The 21,223-nt window shown below is 34.9% G+C and overlaps 3 protein-coding genes across 3 annotated transcripts; 1 reads left to right on the forward strand and 2 right to left on the reverse strand.

Moving 5' to 3' along the window:
• Positions 1-823: 823 nt before the first annotated feature.
• On the forward strand, positions 824-18,133 carry LOC117211931 (cytochrome P450 4c3-like). Its single transcript, XM_033456273.1, has 9 exons — positions 824-1,511; positions 8,708-8,905; positions 10,362-10,547; positions 14,007-14,076; positions 14,150-14,276; positions 14,613-14,849; positions 15,287-15,449; positions 15,519-15,855; positions 17,632-18,133. Coding segments are annotated over exons 1-9 (1,506 nt in total). The 5' UTR covers positions 824-1,324; the 3' UTR covers positions 17,633-18,133.
• On the reverse strand, positions 11,105-13,890 carry LOC117211933. The gene is made up of 4 exons (XM_033456276.1): positions 12,997-13,890; positions 12,546-12,768; positions 12,149-12,245; positions 11,105-11,486 (listed from the first exon to the last, which is right to left on the reverse strand). Exons 1-4 carry the CDS (start codon positions 13,249-13,251, stop codon positions 11,306-11,308), a joined length of 756 nt encoding a protein of 251 aa, XP_033312167.1. The 5' UTR covers positions 13,252-13,890; the 3' UTR covers positions 11,105-11,305.
• LOC117211930 (X-ray repair cross-complementing protein 5-like) lies at positions 16,827-20,725 on the reverse strand. Its single transcript, XM_033456272.1, has 14 exons — positions 20,307-20,725; positions 19,972-20,048; positions 19,719-19,829; positions 19,442-19,656; positions 19,213-19,341; positions 19,074-19,140; positions 18,863-19,000; positions 18,622-18,775; positions 18,401-18,540; positions 18,163-18,306; positions 17,937-18,082; positions 17,619-17,861; positions 17,356-17,521; positions 16,827-17,251 (listed from the first exon to the last, which is right to left on the reverse strand). The coding sequence occupies exons 2-14, from the start codon at positions 19,990-19,992 to the stop codon at positions 17,237-17,239; spliced, it is 1,689 nt and encodes a 562-aa protein (XP_033312163.1). The 5' UTR covers positions 19,993-20,048; positions 20,307-20,725; the 3' UTR covers positions 16,827-17,236.
• Between the last annotated feature and the right edge of the window lie 498 nt (positions 20,726-21,223).

Here is a 21,223-nt window from a genome sequence, read left to right on the forward strand (position 1 = left end):
AAGTCTGTACTTTTTTAATTATATTCTAGAAAACACGAACTCGCACAAGAATGCGTTTAGTAATAATTATCAGGAGAATTAATAGGCCTGTTTCGAGTGCGATTCGCTGATAAAAATATGTCTTGGGAAATTTACATTATGCTTCGACGAGTTCGGCTGCACCTTTGCACGAACCGCTCGAAACAACCAATTTCCAAACCAACTTCGCTTTCCTTTTTAGATTTTTCTAATCTCGCGTCAAGATCGAATTTTCTCGTATTTTATTCGAAGTAAAAATACGTTTTTAACGCTGCGATATATAATTAGATTAGTTGAGTGATATAATTAGATTCAGATTAAAGAAATACCAGAGACTGACACAATTTGCAAAGTATATTTTGTAAAGGCGTTCGTTCATCGTCCGTTGGACCGGGTATTGGCGATACTTCTCGAACAAAACGATCAAAAAAGTAGATCACCGTATGTGACAAGTTATTTCGCCGAGAAATCCTTGAATGTAAACGTAGCTTGAACCGATAGCGTTCGAATCGTTCGTAATCTCTCGTGTATCTTTCACATTGTTACTATTCGCATGTATTATTTATACGCGTGCACATAACAAACATGGACAACGTGGACGATGTGGAGAACGTACAGGCATTCACGAAACTCGATTTTCTATAGGATAACTGACCGTTTGTATTGTCCCTGCAAATCGTTGCGCATAAATATGAATCGCGCGATCGAAGAGGCTGGAGCATGGTACGCGTGTACTATCGGAAAAATTCATGCGGCGTATGAACCGATATTCCGTGCAAATGTAAATTTTATACACATTTTCAGTAACACACATACAAAGAAATGGGGGCTCTACCTTTGTACGTAGAGTCAGTCGACGCCTCGCATCGTACATATACATGCACGTCTCACGTGTTTGTTTCTATTGGTGGAGGAGTTAGCCACTGGCCGCTGATGTAGTAGTAGTACACAGAGCATTCAGTAGTATATAAGGGCGACTCTTTCGTACGACCACGCATAACCGACAGGGAGTCATTCCATGACACGCGTTGCACGCGACCGGGGCAGTCTCTCTTCCTCCGTTTCTTCCTTTTCGTCGTTATTCTTCGGCCGTACTGTGATTGCCGCTTAGTTCGTCAAAGTGGTTCCTAGGGGGTAGCTTGACCCTCACTCTCGCCTTCTTTGCCCCTCTTCTTTTTATCTTTTCTCCCTCTCTCAAGATTCATCATCCTTTGCACAACGATTTTCCGCATTTCTATACGAGCACGCCAGTATCTATCTTTACTATTGAGAAATCTCCTTAACAGATTCGTCGTACTCGTTTGGAATGTCTTTGTCGATGATCGCCACAGGAGGATCGTGGCTGACGTTAATGTTGTCCATGTGCTTGATGTTAATCGTTCTGCTATTGGTGGTCCGACGAGGGAAATTTCTGTATGCCCTAAGAAAAGTGCCATACCCGCCTGCTTTGCCCATCATTGGCAACGCGTATCAATTATGTTGCAGTCCGGAAGGTAAGCGATATGTTTTCTGAGACACCGTCCACTTTGGCTATTCGTAGCATAAGCTGTAGACTCTCTTACAATTTCTTTCAATTTTTGCGATACGTTATTTGGTACGTTATCTATATGTGACTCGACTCTTAGCCTAACTTAATCAAACTGGGAATATTCCTATACAAGATTAATTGCAAAACCGTTTATTCGATCGTTAGTTAAAAAATTTAACGTCTCGCGTAGAACGGCTAGGAGAATGTTTTTTCGAAGAGAAATCTAGCCCTCGTCTCGTCGTTCCCGCGCTACAAATATACCTTGCACACCTATAAATTTAAGAAATCCGTTTTTAGCTGTAAAGTATGAAAACGCTGAATTACACGATCGTTTCTGCGACGATTCGATTCGCGTGTCGTTTCTTAATCCGTTGCTATACAAAGTCGAGTAATATACACGTGGCGTGAATCGTAGATTATGGTTCAAATGTGACAGACACGAATGGCACTCGTGATATAGATTATCCCGAAGAAATTCGTTTTCACAATTGACCACTGTCAAATATAATCTATTCCGACATTTTTCATTTGCCCCGCTAAAGCAATAAATTATTCTGTCGCAGATAGTTGGTGAAAAAATTGTGAGGCAATTGAATTAAGCGTTATGCGAGTTAACGGTTTAGGGAGTGTGATACAGTTGCAGTGACCTGTTTCGATATTACAAGACCGTAGATTTCTACGAATTCGTAGAAAAATTGCAAAAATGAACGCAATAAGAAGTATATAAAATATCCAAAGTAACAGCGCATCCAATAATACTATGATACTCTCGAAAACGTAAATTTGCGTGAAACAATTCAACAGGTAGCCACGGCCCACGAACGCTATTTTACGCAAGCGTAACTGTCGCAGTATTGCTACGTGCTAATCATGTGCACGATTATCGCGTTATGATACACATTTTGGTATTCGTTACTCGTTGCGTATTTGTTCGAAATACGAAGCTCAGAAAATTCCATAATTGGCGCATTTTTGCAACAAGTAGATCGTCAGGTTGATAAATATTATATGGCGAATATATCACATTGGTAAATATTCCTCAAAAATACGAGATATCGGAGATATCCGTGAGATTCGACCACGTACGTAATTCTGCGTGCTCGCGTATTTACTTACTGTTATTTCCAAGTTTGTACAAGATTGCGATAACCTCGACATCAAAGAAATTCGCGCCATTGACCATGCAGGCAGATGCACCGATATCGAGAGCGGAGACACTCGAGGTCGGTATTTCGGTATCGCGTAACAACAGGTAAACGCGTAATTTACACCGGTGAAAGCTAAATTGCGCGATGCTGGTGCGCTACCGGTACAGTACAGTGGTGCACTTGATACTCCTGATAAATATGCGGCAGATTCGATTACGTAGTTTCGTGTAACACAATGCCGAAAGGAACTGTCATCTACCGCGAACCTTATCTTCGAATAATACACTTATTTCCATAAAAGAGATTAAAAGAGAGCATCTAAATATATTTATATGCGATATCGGGAATTATCTCATTGTAAATACGTATGATTTATAGTAACAAAGTGAAGGATTTCGTAGATAATCACGTACGTTGTTTAGTATTGCTATATAATATATAATATATAATTATTAATATATAGTAAAATAGCGTAGCGAGAATGTTAACCATACGGATCTTTTTTTTGGTGCATCGAACGAATATAAAGTATTTTATAATATCGTCAACTTCGTTTCGCGACGACACCTCTTTTTAATACCTTTTTCGCATGGTTCGATAGCAATCGAGAAATATAGACGAAATATAACGGTGCAAAGTATCGGAGTCCATCGGTTCAAGAATTACGCGTTGCAACAGTTCGCGGTTAAACTCCGTTCCGGGGCGCCACTCTTTTTTTAATCTCCCGATAGTATTTGGTGAATAAGGACGAAATATAGAGCGTGTCATAACATGTGGAACCTACTCGAGGAGTGGACACGAGGCGCAGAAGCAACGAAAAAGTTTCGCGTGGACGCGTGTCCCATCCGACCTTCTTTCAAAGTTACAGACATTTTTCTGTTTCAATGGCCCGCGACAGTTTATCTTCGTACGAAGTGCTCGAAATGGCTATCCTCGGCCTGTGTCCAAACTTGCAGCCGGCGTGTCGAAGAACTTTGCAATTTTTCAAAAATTCCACCGATAATAATTTGAAACAAAGTCGGATAGCTGCTGTGCACTGCTCGAGTAGGTTCCACGTTTATAACACGCTCTGTGTAACAATTCTCAGCTTAGAAATCCATTGACCGTAATCAATATATGAATCGATACGGCAAATAGTCCTAAACATAACAGTTTCGAGTCCGTTGATTTACACCAATTTAAAAATCGCGACCGATATATCAATCGACTTGGTAAATATCATTTTGGACAACGTGTTCGGACTTCCGGTGACCGGAGAAGTAATAGCCCAGTTAATACTACGACGATAATGTTCATAATGTCAACAGTGACTAACGCTATCTTATATCACCAACGGTCTATCTCCAATGCATAAGATAGGGTAAGTTACACACGATAGAGTGGGCTAAAAGTACCAAAATTTGACGAGCCATAATTTCTCAATAAACGAACGTCGACGTTTAAACCCTGCACCGCGATTCTACTCGTCGATCGCTATCAGATCGTGCGAAGAAGGTTCAAATAAAGATTTGCTACCCCAAAAGGAAGTTTAGTCTAAATGTGTTAAGATATAATCTAAAAATATTATATAAAAGCTATCTTTGCGCTTCACCTTTGCCCCTCTTCCCACAAAAAAAAAAAAAAATAACTAAATCGAAGATATAGAATGGAATTTTACAAAAGTTACATGGGCTTGATATATCTACATAAGATTAAAAAATAGTTCATCGTTATCAACCCTTTTATTCCAAAGTTACGAATGGGTAAATTTTCTTTCTCGATTAAACAAACGAGCATTATAACGAACATGGTATAATAACGTAATGGTTCTACCTACTCGTAAACTGGTTTCATTATCTCCAGAATTATCTAATAATTTTACACTCGATCATGAATTCCTGCTATCTATCGAATGGTACATTCGTGATATTGGCCTAAGAAGGACGCTGCATCGGTATCTTTTAAACCGCACACGTAGGCGCCAGTGATCGATAACGTTCTGCTATCTCTTTGTTGTTGAGAAAATTCAAGATTTTAATTTCAATTTGGCGCGCAAGTATAGGCAGTATTCTCCGCGGGTATTTCAGCAACTATGAGGGAAAAGTTGTTCGGAAACACGCGGCTGGTAACACATTCGAAAATCATGAAATAATCGTCGAAAATCGAATAGGTGGTACTGGCACGGGAAGTTGGAACTTCGAAGAAACGGTTTTTCGTATGCATCGGTCTAATAATTCATTTTCAACGCGTGTCGAAAGTAGCGGTCATCGTGAATGATAAAGTTCGATGTTTGGAAAACGACTTTTAATTCGGTTGGGGAAAGGCGCTCGCGAACCAGACGTTCATCCGACGTGCACTGGCGAAACAAACAGAAAGTCACGAGAAAGAAAGAGGAAAAAAGAAAGGAGGATTTATCCACCTCTGCCCGCTGAACGCTAAAGATAAATGGTTAGCCTGTCGCGCATAACCAGACGAAGAAAAAAGCGGGTCGAGGTCGTTCGCGGCCTGAATAACGTTATGATTCTTGTATGCAATTACACGTGGCGCGAAAAAGCAAAAAGTTCTTAGCAATAACGATGATTTTAAGAAATCGTTTAACCACCGATACTCTCGTTCGGATATAAACCGTACATGATGTTGTGTAATCAACATGTACATGTATCTGTCGCGTAATTATAGTTGGTATTATATCGATACCGAATTAATTACTAAGGGAACATTATCCTAGCGTGACATAATTTGGATGAAATTTCCTAGAGATTAGCAAGTACGTTCCCAATGAACGATGACACCACTAGCGTACCAGAGAAAGCAAACGGTGGCGATGACTCGAATTCACCATGATCCGAAGGAAAGCGTAAGCGTCTCGTTCGCGCCAAGGTCTACGAGAGAGTATGCTTGTTCTTTTTGTTACGAATCATTACTACTCGATGACCTCGCGTTGCATTTTTGCCGGTCAACGTCCGGTCAGTGTCAGCGTACAGTCACTTCTCTTTTGCTAGAACTGCAATACCAGTCTTTCTGGTTTGGATCTATCCTGTTCCTTCACTTTGCAACATTCTCATTGCTTTAGAGAATAGCGTATAACGACGATCGTATTGTGGCGCTGCAACAAATTTTGAATTCGGTAAAGCCGTCGAATCTTTAGAAATAGTTCGAGCAATCAACAAGACTGTTTGTAACAAAGGAAAACCTAACGATGCGCAGTTTTTTGGAATCAGCTTACCTTCTTTCTCTTTTCTTAAACTTGCCACGCTTTATCGTTCGATTGCCTGCGAACCGTTAACCGAGCACTCGAACGTCACGAGCGGTCGCCTCAGGGCCTGTTGCTACCTGATATGACGGCGACATAGGGTTAGGTTAGGGTTAGGTTTGACTTTCTCTTCCTTCGAAATATCCACTCGTCGATTACTCCTTCTCTTCGCTTCGTCCATCTCGAGAAAATGCCAAGTCAGGAAATTCGAGTGTCCACACCCCTTGCCTAGCAACTGGCCTAACTTCCACCATTTTTTTGTATCGCCAGTCTGTAATAGAACTTCAACGAGTTTCTTCTACAAATCTACCTATGTCCCGTGGCTTTTTCTCAATCTGCCTTACGCTTCGAAGAAACTCGATTGCGTCGAGTTGGTCTTCGATGTAGTCGAGCGAGAGTTGTGCGAACGATCCTCCCGTATTGCACCAGACGTTGTTCTTAAGAACTTGGAACGCATCGGCAACCCGATATGTTCCTGCCGCCTGAATTGGGTCGGTCAGATACTTGGAAAACATATGGTTTCAGCAAGATGGGGCTACGTCTCATACGACGCGCGATACTATCGTAATCTTGAAAGAAATTTTTCCCATATTGTGACAGAAAGTCATTAAATTCTCTCTCGCTCTCTTGACCTAAGCAGACTTTTTCCTTGGAAAAAGACGTTTTCTCTTACCCGGATGTGCTTTCACCAATCTTCGAGATAAATTTAACGTGTACGTGTTGCTAACTATTTGTAGCAACTAGCTACTTGTTCGCAGAGCATTCCAGGATTTTTCTGAGGTCATCGTTACGAACATACCGCGAACCATTCACAACTGTGTCGTGTATTATCGACTGCATTGATCCTATTTTTTTAATGCGGCTGTCAGCTGCTGTTCCTCGTAATTCGATGCCATACGTCCAGATAGATTCTCTGATAACTTTGTAGATTAATAGTTTGTTTTCAGGATTCAGATAGGGTTGTCTTCCTGCGAGCTAATACGCATGTCCTCTTGTTATTTTCATTTATTCTATCTTCTTTCATACGTGGTGTCTCCCTGTTAGCCTCTTGCCCAGGTACGTTTCGTGATATTTTACCGTTTTCCACGGTGGTATATTTTTGTGGTTTCTCTAAAATTTGTAAAGCAGTGAAAATCATTTGGCCAATGTCCTATCTCGCATATACATAATTGGAAAGACTCGACTAATAAAAATATACATACATATTTATCTTATTTTAGGTAGAAATTATTTCTCAGTAAAATGATAGCGCTTCTTTTATGACACCCTGTACATACATACTATCTTATTTAAACGATTTCTATAGGTAGTTATGGATCGTTAAGGATATAGAAACTTGGAGGAAGAACGAAATAATAGAGAGAACGGCGAACATATTATAACTTTTTCCGGATCGAACGATCGTTCTCAAACGCTGTGCATCGTCTTCTTAACAAGTAGGTAATTCGCGCCACGAGGCTGAAACGAGCTTAGAGATACGGCAATGACTTGATTGGCCGCGATGATTACTGCAAAAAGTCTGTTTCTGTACGAACAATGTCTGGGGTCAACGACCGCTGCAAATCACATGGAAACATCGACGATCTTACAAAACTGCGACACTTTCGATCTCCACCTCATTTCAGATAAGAATATTTCCTTCCAGACCTTCGTGAATCTCTTCTTTGTTCTGTTACTCTGTTGTACGAACTGTCTCCTTCTTCTTTCTATATCGCAGGCCCCTTCGTTCCCACGTCTCGGTGCACTTCTCCGATCAGTGCTTCGAGGTCCCTAAAGTTTCTCTCGCATAATACACGTCTGCTATTTGACTTTGTTTTCGAGTTACAGCGAGTTTTATGTTGAAATAATCCTACAGAGGGCGGCAGGCGGAGACAGAAGGAAGCAGTTGAGCTAATGTGATTTACCTTATTTACAAGCAGAACGCAATATCTGACATTGAACCTTGTATTCTAATTCTTCATCTCAGTATCTCACGCATAAATAAATAAATGCCAGATTATTAAATGCGAAGGTATGCAGATTTAGTTTGATAAAGAAAAACTCGCTATAACTCGAAAACAAGGTCGGATAGTCGTACGATTATGTGAGCGAAATCCATCGCCTGAGTATTCGGGACAAAGATCAAAAACTGCACATAACTTGCAATTTCTCTGAAACTCGATATTAGAGAATCTGATGTGAGCAAAAGTCTGTTTATCGAGTCTTGTTTAGTATTTTCCCCACTCCGTGGCTCGATTTCAATCGATCACTGAATGAATTTCACTAAAAACATAAGGAACATCCAGTGTAGCAGCGTGTAGCATTATTATATTATGCAGCGTAACTATAGTTGAAATAAAAAAAAATTACACTCGTACTTCAAGATTATATCTGCGTGTCAGAAATCTATTTAATCCTGTACAACTAGTAGTTGGCCCAAAAAAAATTTTACGCGAGAATCTACCCCTCTCCCCGGAGGATGCGTCTATTCGACATTCCTTCGTTATTTGGCGAGTCGAAGAAGCAATACGAAACCGTCCAATATCATATAAAACATATACCTTCCCTGTTTATTTTCTGAATTGCTTTCCAATCACATTGATCAAACTTTCAACCGATAACTTATCTTTGTGCATTACATTTACAAATTACCGACCGAAATTCGGTATCAGTTCGTCGATAACAAAAAGTCGCAAGTACCTCCGATAAAAATTTCCCTAGGAAAATTAAAAAGATATTACTCTTATTAAAGATTTTGTTCGTCGTGTTTAGAATTAAAGAAAGGACGTTTATGTGTTACAGAAGCCTTCAAAAAGATGCTGAAATGGGGAAAAGAATTAGGTGATATGTATTTGGTTTGGGTAGGCATGCGACCGTTTATCTTCCTCTACAAAGCAGAAGCGATACAGCCACTGCTAAGCAGTAGTGTTCACATCGATAAAAGCTTGGAGTATGGATACTTACGACCTTGGCTTGGTTCCGGTTTGGTAACAAGCACTGGTGAGTACTACAAGGAACCACTTAATACGATCCGTAAGTTTCTATCTCGCGTCCATTTAATCCTGCTTCGCTCCTCTGGTCATTTCTCGTCCAATCGTATTTTGCTAATGTCAAAAAATATTTTCAATTTAGACTCAAGAAAAATTGGTCGAAAGACCAGGCCAGATAATAATTAGCGATTCAACTGTCGAAAAAACAGTATTCCGCATCTAGTCGAGTACCATAGCACGTTAAACCTTTGCAAGAATGAAAAAACTCGCACATGTCGAACCTACCCACGCCCAAAGGTTCACGCGAAGAAGAAACGATACGTTCGAAAGCGATGAAAAAAAAGTTCTACAGGTAGATCGAATCAGCCCGATCTACTTGGCCGGCCACTAATTTCTGGAGGCTACATTTAACCGTTGCATGCCAGCATTTTTTCGGTTGAGAAATTTCAGCAGATTGCCAGCCAGACAACCAGTAGCAAAAATTTGTGTGACGAACGAACTCGAGTCGAGTTCTTTATAACGTTCTACTGTCTGAATATTTTTTATGTTCTACGGTACCTCGAACAAAATATTCCTCGGAATTTTTAACCTGCACCCAAAGCGAAATTGCGTGAACGCGAAGAATTGATTAAGTCGAAGAAACGTTGAATGACATAACAGCTCTTTTTTAATCAAATTCGTGTTTTCAAACTCACAAAAATGCATTAAGAATCTAGATTCCGAGAATAGAATTTTATCTTGTGATCAATTAAAAAAAAATCGATTAAATATGCATGTATGAAAACTTTGTGCACTAAAACGATAATATCGCGGTCCACGATATACGGTCGGTAAAGAAGTAATTCTTGGAGAAAAACATCCATGTTTTACAATGGCTAGCAAGGTCAACTGACCTAAATATAATAGAAAATTATTGGGATATGCTCGCAAGAAGACTTTACGAAGATGGACGGCAATTTCAGAATATAAATAATTTGAAAAACTGCATTGCCCACAAATGAGAAAAAATAGGTCAAAGTAAAATCGAAATGCTATTTAAATCGTTACAAATCAGAATGATAGCAGTTGTAAAAAATAAAGGAAGCTATACGAAATATTAACATGGTAATCTTTGATAAACACGAGTAAATTTTCACTCTTGAACAGCGTTTGAACTGTCATTTTGACCGACTGAAAATTCTTACCATATTTGTAAAAAAATATTTGTTTCCACTTCAAAACTATAAAAAGCTAACTTAACTTGTTAAATTAATGAAATATATCTCTGTATTTTTGTTCGTTATTCAATAAAATTTTCCAGATTTATGCCACCTGCTATCTTTTTGTCCGGAAGTACACCATTAACCATTTTCTCATTGTGACTCTTAATTTAAACCCTTTTGATTCATTTCTTTAACCTTTCACAAGAATAACCGAGAGAAAAAGAATGAAAAATTAAACGTAATAAATCGTCCACCATGTTCTAGGTGAGAAATGGCATTTTCGCAGGAAATTGCTAACACCAACCTTCCACAGTGGTCTTCTGGAAGTATACTTGAAGACGGCAATCAGAGAAGCCCAAATATTAATCTCGTGCCTAAGTCAGGAAGTCGATAAACCAGAATTCGACATTGTTCCTTATGCCAAACGAGCGGCGTTGGATATAATATGCGGTAAGACTACTCAATATTGCGTATCGTCGCTCTAGTTCTTGACTATGAAAATTGATTTTAAAGTTTATGGGAGTACATTTCATAATACATACAATACCGTGAATAATTATAAACTCAACCTCATTTTTTGATTTTTCATAATATCAAAACAAAAATTAGCAAAATCGTATATGTATAATTCCATATTATAATATAAATATAAATATTATCTTTCTGTCATATAACATCTCCTGATATCCTCTAGCGTTCAATTTACTCTTTACAAAAACAATTTTACTCAACATATCCAGACGTGATATGTGGTTTCACGGAAACATTGAAGGAATAATGCAGAAAATGTGTTTGAGTCTATAATTATTCACAGCACTGTATATATATCAAGCGCGATATTTTCAAATAGAGCGAAGGAGAAACGCAAATCGATTGTGCGTATTGTCGCATGATCACGGATCTGCATTCCAAAGTGCATATGATGCAATCAGTATTGATCGCCATCACGGATGACTATTTCCACCGGTAATTTTTCATAGCGATCGAATAATTATTCGTACAAAACATACTATACAAAATTTATAGAGTTATTCCTAGAATAAATTAGTTTGTAAATTTCGCTGATTTAACAACGCTTATTATCATGTATAAGTAGACGTTAAAATATTACATACGGGTGGAAAATTCATTACGCACAATTAGAAACAGCGACTGTGTTATGAAACTGCGAACGACAGTGAGAAAACATGACGCTTCGTTCTCAGTAGTCAGGAATGTCGACGAGTTTTCTTATCATCCTTCAATTTCAAGCCAACCATGATAATGGTCCTGTCAGAGTTTGAAGTTTTCAATTGTCTCTTCTTGCTCCTCATTTTTCGATCATTCTTATGACGAAGCAACGCAATGTATTTATGATCCAACTTCTTTTTACCGCGCCTTACGTAACTTCTGTAATAACAAGATTTATTTTTACATCAGATACGCAACGTGAATAATTCAGTTAACTTATACGCCTCCCTTAAACGCAATCATTTGAATTAACTACGTTATTTTTAGAATTGTATGTATTGTTTCAAAGCGCAAGACTAATCACGTCTTTTTAATCATACGTCGGAAAAGAAAAAAGTAAATACCTACAACAAACATTGTTTACTTCCAAATAAATTATTAGAAAACGTAAATATAACGTGTCATTTTATTCAACTCTTCCTTATCAAGGGAAGTATACTATTTACTAATTTAAAAAAGAGCCCAATGCATCATAAAATAGTAAAGAAGAATTTTGTAGCTTCTGCTAAAAACAGATAAAATAGTTTGTAATGCCTTACGGTGACTACCCTGCATAGTAATACTGTACTTTTTTAATGAATAAGTATGGTTTTGTCCTCCTCTTCATACTACTCATTAATATTCATATATGACATTATTTTATTACTGCCAGGTAATTAAGAAAGATTTATCGCTATTTTTATGGACATAAAGAAAGGTGCAAAAAATGTGGAGGAAAAGCCGCTAGATTCATAATAATTGCGCTTATACGCGTTATTTATTATTTATCAAAGATGGTAATACTATACGAAAAAATTAGAAAATTTCAGTTTCGTTATTACCGTGACTTTTCATTATGCAATTTTGATTTTCTTTTGCTCGACACTTTCGATCTCCGCTTCTTTTTTGGTTTCGATAATTCAATTATACGCTGAGTGGCTAGCAAAAAAATTCAAATTACCAGTTATTTAACGATAAACGTATCTCACAGTAGCAAATTGAACGATTAGAATCGAATAGTGAATTTAATAACCTGTCTAACTTAAGTCAACCGTTATTATCATTAATTTGGTACAGTTATTTCATCGGCAAAAATGTCCCAAACTACCAGAAATAACAGGAAGCAATCCGAGTTTTTAAAGAGCAACACGAAAGCGATACAAAACGGCGGAAACAATAAGCTTGTAATTCGTTAAAAATTATTTCGACGAGAAGCGCGTTAAAGAAAAGGATACCAACCGACGGCCGTGAGAGCACCAGGCGCAACGTATCCAATTGGTTTAGGGGGATACTGATAAGGAATCCGTGGCTTAGAAAGCTCAATAATACGTGACGATGCTTTCGGAATCTGTACTGAATTCGGCCGTGTCTGAGTCAGCTTTTCTTCAATGGTTCGAACGCGTGGTTGGGCTAACTGATTAGTGCGATCTGTTATTTCGTATAGAAGTGCCGATGCTTTTACCTGATGCAGAAAAGGAATCGACATAAAAGTAGATCGACGCTTCGCGATAGTTCAAGTAATAGGAGTTTGGCTAAAGTTCGGTTAATCAGGCGTTACTAAAATTTCTTTAGTGGAAAATGAAATTCATATAAGCGGAGTTTCGCTATGAATCATATTTTTCAATGTAGATATGGTTTTAGATGTCATGATCGATCGATTACGATGTCGTGATCGAAGTCGTACACCTACGTGACTAGATTCCAAGACGATGTTATTGTAGGCCTTAGTCGTCTTCGATTTTGCAATTTTCGATGAAACATTCAACGCATTGCGTTTCGCTGTCTGTTTCCGAGAAATGTCTTCAGGCAGATGATCGGACGCCGAAACTGACTTGTCATTGTTCGGCTTTTCTTGTGATTTTGTGAATTTGCTCACGAATGTCTTGCTAAAGCAACTAAACGATTCGTCCGATCCCCAGTGACGAGTAGTGAGCAACATAGCCATTTCCTCTTGATAACATGTGTATGACACTTAAAAAATTTTGTACATCGTAAAAAACTTCCGTTTTTATTTATCGATTCTTCTCCTCGTGTGGCATCTTATGCACAGGGCATCTTTCAAACAACAAAGAATCAAACGTTTCCATTGCCTCCTTCAACTATAATAGAATTTTGTTAACCTTAATTCGTCTCTTGTATCAATTTGATACCATACGATAAATATAAAAAAGTAATATGCTCTACATATCTCTGTACTACGTGTAAACCATACGAATAATCATACAGGAAGCATTTGCATTTATTTTATCTTCCAGTTACTTTTGTCTTTTACCATTGTAACACACAAGTTGAAGTTAACTAGATTAGAATAATTTCATCAATTTAAACAATAGGCTTTTACTGCGCTCTTTCTTATTGTTAGACAGATTGGTATACTGGGAATCAATTTAAACAAATCTCCATTCACGACTATGGTCACCTTAGTCAAAGGGATGAATTGTGAAAAACTTCGCGTAGCTTCGATAGTCTACGCGCGGTGCTCTCGATTCTGACCAATTAGTCTGAATCCCTACATTACGTACTTTGTTCCGTGCAACCAGCATCGTACAATTAATTCTCACGAATGATCTTAAACGTAATATCCGCCCTAACTCCGAATGTTTGTACAAACAAATCGTAAATTACCCCGAGAAAAATATAAAAGAAAGAAACAAAAATATTTAGGAAAATTTTTTACATCTTTGTTTTCTAACATTACAGATAGTTCCATGGGATGTAACATTAATGCGCAAAAAAATTTTGAAAACGAATATGTGCTGGCTGTGAACACGTAAGAGTATTTTCTACTAAACGCACATTAGAGCAAATGTCAAGTATGCCATTTATACATATATCTCTTCCAGATTAGCTTCCATCTCGCAAAGAAGATTTCTAAATGTGTGGATGGCTTTTGACCCGATCTTTAAGCTAACAAGCTGGGGTAAAGAGTACGATCGGGCACTTCGTGTTACTCATGGATTCATTAACAAAGTAAATACATATAATTTTTCCTTCTACTTTTCTCTTGGCTCTTTCTAGCCATTATCTGCTTGATCCGCACATATGAGGATTAAATTGAACTTCGAAAAATTAGTTTCACTAGCAATACGACGACAATTTTAGAAATCAATAATTTTGCGTCCCCTAAAGTAATGTACTCCTGAAAAATACTAATCTCTGTACGATATTTATATCATTATCGTTTATGAAATTTCTCTTACTCGGAAAATTCGACAAGACCTTTACAATCCATAATATAAACGCACAGTAGAAAATAACTTGTTAATTAACTTAACTTTATCTAAATTTTAAATCCAATATGCCTAGATAATCGCGGAAAGAAAAGCCGAGTGGAAAGCCAAAAAGGATGAGAATTGCCATGAACGGTCTCATAAACGTCAAGCTCTGTTAGACTTATTGTTGGAATTATCGAAAGATGGAGAAGTACTTAGTGACGTTGATATCCGTGATGAGGTGAATACGTTTATGTTCGCGGGTCACGATACCACTGCGACCAGCATATCCTGGTTCCTGTATGCATTAGGAAGACATCCTCAGTACCAGGTAATTTTACACCGCATACTTCTACATGTCCTGCAACCGATGATACGATTAGAGAAGAGATGGTTTTACATGATAAAACAAGTTGACAATATAGAGCAAAACTTTTTCACATATGGCTTTCCAAGAAAATTACTTTACATATTTATTGATTTCGTTGTAGATTAATAATCTCTACTTATGTATATGTTTGTTGTACTAAATAATGAAAACACTTGGATGGATAAATTTAATACGCATATCGAAATTATGTATTGTTATATATAATTGGTTTTCAATAAAGTGTGTAAAATGCTCACGACAATTTCTAAATAACGAAATTTACAATGTATAAATATCTTGTTTTTCTCTATATTTTCCCGATGTGTAATATATATAAATATAATTAAATGTTCCCTAATTATTAAATTACTATGTACCTTTGTCACCTCTCATTTTAGGAAAAAATTCTTGAAGAATACTACGAGGTAGCAAAAGCGGAAGAATTATCTCTAGACATACTAAGCAAATTAACGTGGTTAGAAGCGTGCATAAAAGAATCTTGGAGAATTTACCCAGTAGCACCACTCATCGCAAGACAAATTTATCACCCTATTACCATTTGTAAGTATAAATGTACACAAAGATATGTTTTCAGTGATAGAAAATTTGAATAAAGTAATTCGTTTCTAGTGGGACATGAAATTCCAGTAGGATCGACGGTTCTGGTAAATTCGTTCCTTCTTCATCGGGATATTCGATACTTTCCAGAGCCAGATACTTATCGACCAGAACGATTTCTTCCCAATGGACCAAAATATCCTTCTTATGCTTTCATTCCCTTCAGTGCTGGCTCTCGTAATTGTATAGGGTGGAAATATGCCACGATGATCGTCAAAGTTCTTATTTTGCATATATTGAAAAATTTCCAAGTCAAGTCCTTAGATACAGAGGATCAACTTCGTTTCACTAGTGAATTGGTATTACACAATGCTAATGGACTTCGTTTAAAAATTACACCACGAAAATAGGGAAGTCTTGTTTAATTTTATTGCAGCAATATATACGACTGAGTGAAATGAAAAGATCGAAATAATATATATATATATTATTATAGTGAAATGGAAAGATCGAAATAATATATAATAATTATATATTATTTCGATCTTTTCATTTCACTATAATGATATATATATATATATATATATATATATATATATATACATACTTTGAACTGTAAGCAAAAGGCTGATTTTTTCTGCATATCAATGTTAGAGAGACCATATTTTGTGATAACAATAATGATGCTAATTTATGTTATATTCTTATGTTTATCACGACAGTCATTCGTATTTATTTAAGAGCAAAAAAATATCATAAGAAATTAGTTTGATAGAATTTGTATAATGATCAGTAGGAAATATCTATCTGTAAATTATATAAACATTAAGCATTGACTGTATATTGTACAAATCGTATTATATTGTTGTGGAGCTTAAGAGTCATAATAATCAAAGTTTTTGTATTCCTTTTATACAATTATTTTATGTCTTTCAGATGTTGCCACATTAAGTTATTACAATTGTATCTCTAATTTTATATGTTAACAGCCATTTGCGTAATTGATAAAAATTTTGTTATTAGTAAGTAGGTTTCTCGCTGCAATTATAACTATTTTGAAGTTCTAACTCGTTGAGAAGGACTTGTGTAATATATGTATGTAAGGCTACTTTAAGTTTAATCGATGTTTATCTATAATGGCAAAGGATGCAAAATGCTAGGACATTGTATTAGTGTACTGACTAATGACTAGGAAACTGTTGGTTATCTCGAAAGTGATATTAAATTTCGTGTATATTTTCTTATTAGATAGCTATAATACTTCGTTACTAAGTACTTTGCAATTATAATTATAATCATAATTATAAAAGCATAATTGTAATATTGTGATATTTTATAATATCTATAGTTTATAAGATGAAAATATGAGTAAGATGAAAATATGATAGGATATTATACATTTTTATTTAATAAATAAAGCACCATGTATAACGACAAAAAATTTTGATTCCTTACAGTGCAATAGCCAAACTATAGGTAACATTATCAAGTAGTAAGTTCTTATTTAAAATTATTGTTCCATACCTATGTCCATAATTAGTCCATGTTCGATGTTCATTGAATCGACATTCTATAATCCGGCTCTTGACAGATGTTTTAGCAACGAACACTGAATGCGAACGTCGATTTTATCGATTTCTCGTAAAACAGGTATCCTATTAAGAAAATAGAATATATGTATAATATTTCACACACTGTTAATTATTCCAAGATATTTTCTTAGATTTCCTTTCAGACATTCTTAAAATATCATAAAAATCCATCATAAATCATTTAGCAAGTTGTAGAAGTTATATGTTAGCAGCCTAAAATAAAAATGGAATACATTAGATAAACATTCAAATATGTACGTATACATACATATATATATTTTATACACAGTAACATATGTTTTTATTTCTTGTTATACCAGTTCATCAAGATCAATATCTGAGATATCCAGAGACAAAACTGATTCCTTATACAAATTAGTTTCAACATCAGCTATGTCCTCTGTTTTATTAGACTCTTTGGTATCGATATCGATATCGATATCCTCATTGACCTGCATATTATCTTGCTGCTTCGTCTCACTTCTAAATAAAATATATCATTTAAAATATATTACTATATTTTTATTGCTGCAAACAATGAAAGCTTTAATATATGTGTAGAGAATGCTTATATATATACTTCTCTTTTTTTGGGTTTATACTCTCTAATCGAAATAGCTCCGCAATTTTCTGCAGATGGCATTTACTTCTTTTTTTTATCGATGGTATTTCAAAAATTTCTTTTAAATAATTTTCCACAGGCGGTAATGGTTTATCTGGATTAATAGCACGATACGATAACATATCCCATCTATGTTGTACACCAGGATTTGGCATGCATCCTGGTAAAAAACATTGACACCCATCGATCTGACTATCATTTCTGTTTAATGTAATGTAAATGTGTAATCATATAGAGGATGGTTAATTATATATACCAAAATACTAGTATCCTTACTCTGTATCCGTTAACATCAGAGAATCTATTAAACTATCTATAGCTTCATTTTGTGGAGTATTTAACTGTTTAATTGTGGACTTCATGGATCTTGTTTCCATGATCCTTCGATCTTCTGCAAATGCTAATTGTATTTCTATCAAGCACTGTATACAAATATAAATAACACGTTAAACAATATATCAGAAGATAATATAATATAATAAAAACACATATTTTACAATACCCATGGTTCATCAGGAATATCAATACAAGGAAACAATGCAACCATTCTAGGCACGCTACCTTTTTTATAAATTTTTCTCACAATAGCAACTGAATTTGTTTGATGCATTGCTTGCACTAAACTATAAAACGGTTTCACTACATTCTAAAAAATCAAGATAGATATGTAGCTTAATTCGATATAGTAAAATAAGTAAAATAAGTAAAATAAGTATAATAAGTAAAATATTAAGACATACATTTGCATCACTATTGGGTAAAATAACAGAACTGGAACTTTTGTAAAAACACTCCAAATCAACATTATTTCTGTCTGTAAACCCGTAAATTCGATAACTTCTTTCAGTGTCTTTATGTCTCATATTCCTCTCTAAACCCTCTACATTTACAATAAAATAATATACTGATGATAATATACTGATTATAATACTTATAGTAATAAAAATAAATTAATATATACCAGGTACTGAAATAAAAACTCCTCCATATTTGTATCCCTTTTGAATGTTATCTGCTGTATAAGGAACCCTCTGTCTATCTAAGTATTTTGTTTCTGATCGGAGCTTTTGATTACCTTTGGCTTTTTTCCACGATGGAAATTTTGTTGTTCTTACCTAATAGAAACAGCAATATTAAACTACAACAGTCATAATATAACATAATACACATAAATAATTTCTTGCTCCACAATTTCTCCTTACCTTAGCATAAGAAACAACTGGTATTTTTTTATCAAGTAACTCTAAGCTATAATAAGATGGAAATGGTTTTGATGGTATTGGTGTATAAAATTTCATATCTGATATGGCATTATCAAACGTTATATGGTAACCATTAATCTAGTAAATAAAATAGATTAAATAATGATCCACAGTAACATATTATAAAAATAGATAGTTTAACAGATAAAACCTTTTCATTGACATCATTAAGAAGGGTTTCACTAAGTGTAGGAGTAGGTGATGTAGTTGATTCTGATCTGAAAATAATAAAATTATAAAATTAAATTATATAAAATAATTTATATAACAAAATTAAAATAGATGTTTACAGTGTGATTAATATAATTTTGTTTGTTGAAAGCTGATCTGCAATTTTATCTGCTTGAAATTGTGAAATAATATCTGGATCTTCGTTAAAATCGGACATCAAAACGATTTTCCTCGTAGAAGGAAGAAAACTAAAATAAGAAATATATTGTAATTGATATTATAATACAAATTGGAATATTTCCATTTTTACTACTTCCACGGGTACAATCATAATATATTTAAACATACGTGTTTTCTTTCATAAATAACACTGCAGCCTCAAGTGCTTCAATCCAATTAGAACAATGGTTTGTACCTTTTAAAGCCATACATTTTTTTACAAGATCCCATTTTGGAATCTGAAAATCTGTAAATTCTTCTACATATTCTGTACCCAAACGATTTTTTGTAACACCGGAACCCATTAACATTATTGCAACTTCATCTTTTGGTGTGAAGAAAATCTAAAAAATACCAAATATTAATAATTGAAAATAAATAACATTAAATTAAAATTTTATAATACCATTTTCTGAATTTTTCGCTTGGCAATATGTTTTGCTTTCTCCAATAAGGAATGATTATTTTCTATATTTGGATTTGTTATTCCAATATTTATTAATAGTACTAATGATTCCTGAAAATAACATTAACATGTTTCTTGTATTATATTATGTGAATGGCTCAATTATATTGATATTCGACCATAAGTTTAAAAATGCATAAATTTAAAAGAAATGAATTAATAAAATATATTTTTAAAGGTGATAAAATATAACCTTTCGTGCTTTCGGTGGCATTTTACACAATTGGAATTAATATATGCTGCTCTCAACAATATTTGTGTTTAAAAATCCTAAAAAGGAAAAAAATTATAGTTAATTACAAAATGAAGATTAATTACTATTCGGGGAAAAAATGTTCTAATCACTGTTGCGGAAAAAGGACGTATATTTTTAACAACTATTGTGGAAACATATAAATTATCTTGATAAGAAATTTCTTTTATGCGTTATATCATATTAGAAAACTTGAACCAATTAATTGTATACAATAAAATCTATATTTTAGTTTCCATATCTTTAATAGCTGGGCAAAACAAAATAAGTCAGACCTGTTAGTCTTTAGCGGTGTCGAAAGCACTTATAATATTTAATGGTGATTAAAATGCTGATACAAAATGGTGATTAATAAATGATTAAATAAAATGCAGATATGTAAAAGTGTAGAAATGATGATAACGTCGAGATAAAAGTACTATATAGTAATGATGGGATAACGTAACGATACTCATTTCACAAATTTCAACAGTAAAATGTCATCCCGCGCTATGTGACTTTTGTCAATTGCGAGTGGTGGGGACTTTGCAATATTTTACACCAATAGGAATGCTCGATTTGACTTTACAATATTTTGCACCAATAAGAGCGTCTATTTCCACATATGAGCGCGCGCTAATTTAGTTCATCCAAATACTTAAATTGGTAAGATTGATGAATAGAAAATATATTTAAGGCAATGTTCATTAACAATTACGAATAAAATTATGTTCTTAATGAAATGTTTTTATATTTTATACGCGTATAGCTGCTATTATTCAATAAAATATGGTATTGGTAAAAATACGATTACGATATATTATTTCATTATTCGTACTGTTATTAATAAATATATTTCAATAATTCAAAAATATTCACAAATAGAAAAAGATGGAAAAATGTCCTATCCTGTCTTTTAAGAGTCTCTGTTAAAAGCAAATGTCATTCTTTAAAAACTAGTAATTAACAATTTAAACTAATTATAGTTAAACATCATACTTATAAATAGATAATATAACACACACAATATTATACATTAGTATATTTCTATAATAATTATTTCGCTCTTTATGCTAGCTTCAAATATCAGTTTTTTATACAGTCTCTGTGTTCTGTTTTTACAGTCTTTTTCAACATGATTTTTATTTAACACAGTTTAGAAAAAGCGGCCGATTCTCTTTTTAACTTTTGAATCCTTTCGAATTTATATTTT

This window comes from Bombus bifarius, unplaced genomic scaffold, assembly GCF_011952205.1.
Source record: "Bombus bifarius isolate JDL3187 unplaced genomic scaffold, Bbif_JDL3187 scf7180000008265, whole genome shotgun sequence".
Classification (NCBI taxonomy): domain Eukaryota; kingdom Metazoa; phylum Arthropoda; class Insecta; order Hymenoptera; family Apidae; genus Bombus; species Bombus bifarius.

Coding starts and splice junctions, on each gene's coding strand:
- LOC117211930 (XM_033456272.1), bottom strand. CDS start 19,992: ATGCCACCGAAAGCACGAAAG. Junction 18,776..18,862: donor CAGTTGTTTCTTATGCTAAG/GTAAGGAGAAAT, acceptor TGTTTCTATTAG/GTAAGAACAACAAAATTTCC. Junction 18,541..18,621: donor AGTTTTTATTTCAGTACCTG/GTATATATTAAT, acceptor TTGTAAATGTAG/AGGGTTTAGAGAGGAATATG.
- LOC117211931 (XM_033456273.1), top strand. CDS start 1,325: ATGTCTTTGTCGATGATCGCCACAGGAGGATCGTGGCTGACGTTAATG. Junction 8,906..10,361: donor CGGTTTGGTAACAAGCACTG/GTGAGTACTACA, acceptor ACCATGTTCTAG/GTGAGAAATGGCATTTTCGC. Junction 14,277..14,612: donor CTCATGGATTCATTAACAAA/GTAAATACATAT, acceptor CAATATGCCTAG/ATAATCGCGGAAAGAAAAGC.
- LOC117211933 (XM_033456276.1), bottom strand. CDS start 13,251: ATGGCTATGTTGCTCACTACTCGTCACTGGGGATCGGACGAATCGTTT. Junction 12,769..12,996: donor TCGTCTTGGAATCTAGTCAC/GTAGGTGTACGA, acceptor TTTCTGCATCAG/GTAAAAGCATCGGCACTTCT. Junction 12,246..12,545: donor TGGTGCTCTCACGGCCGTCG/GTTGGTATCCTT, acceptor TTTTTTTGCTAG/CCACTCAGCGTATAATTGAA.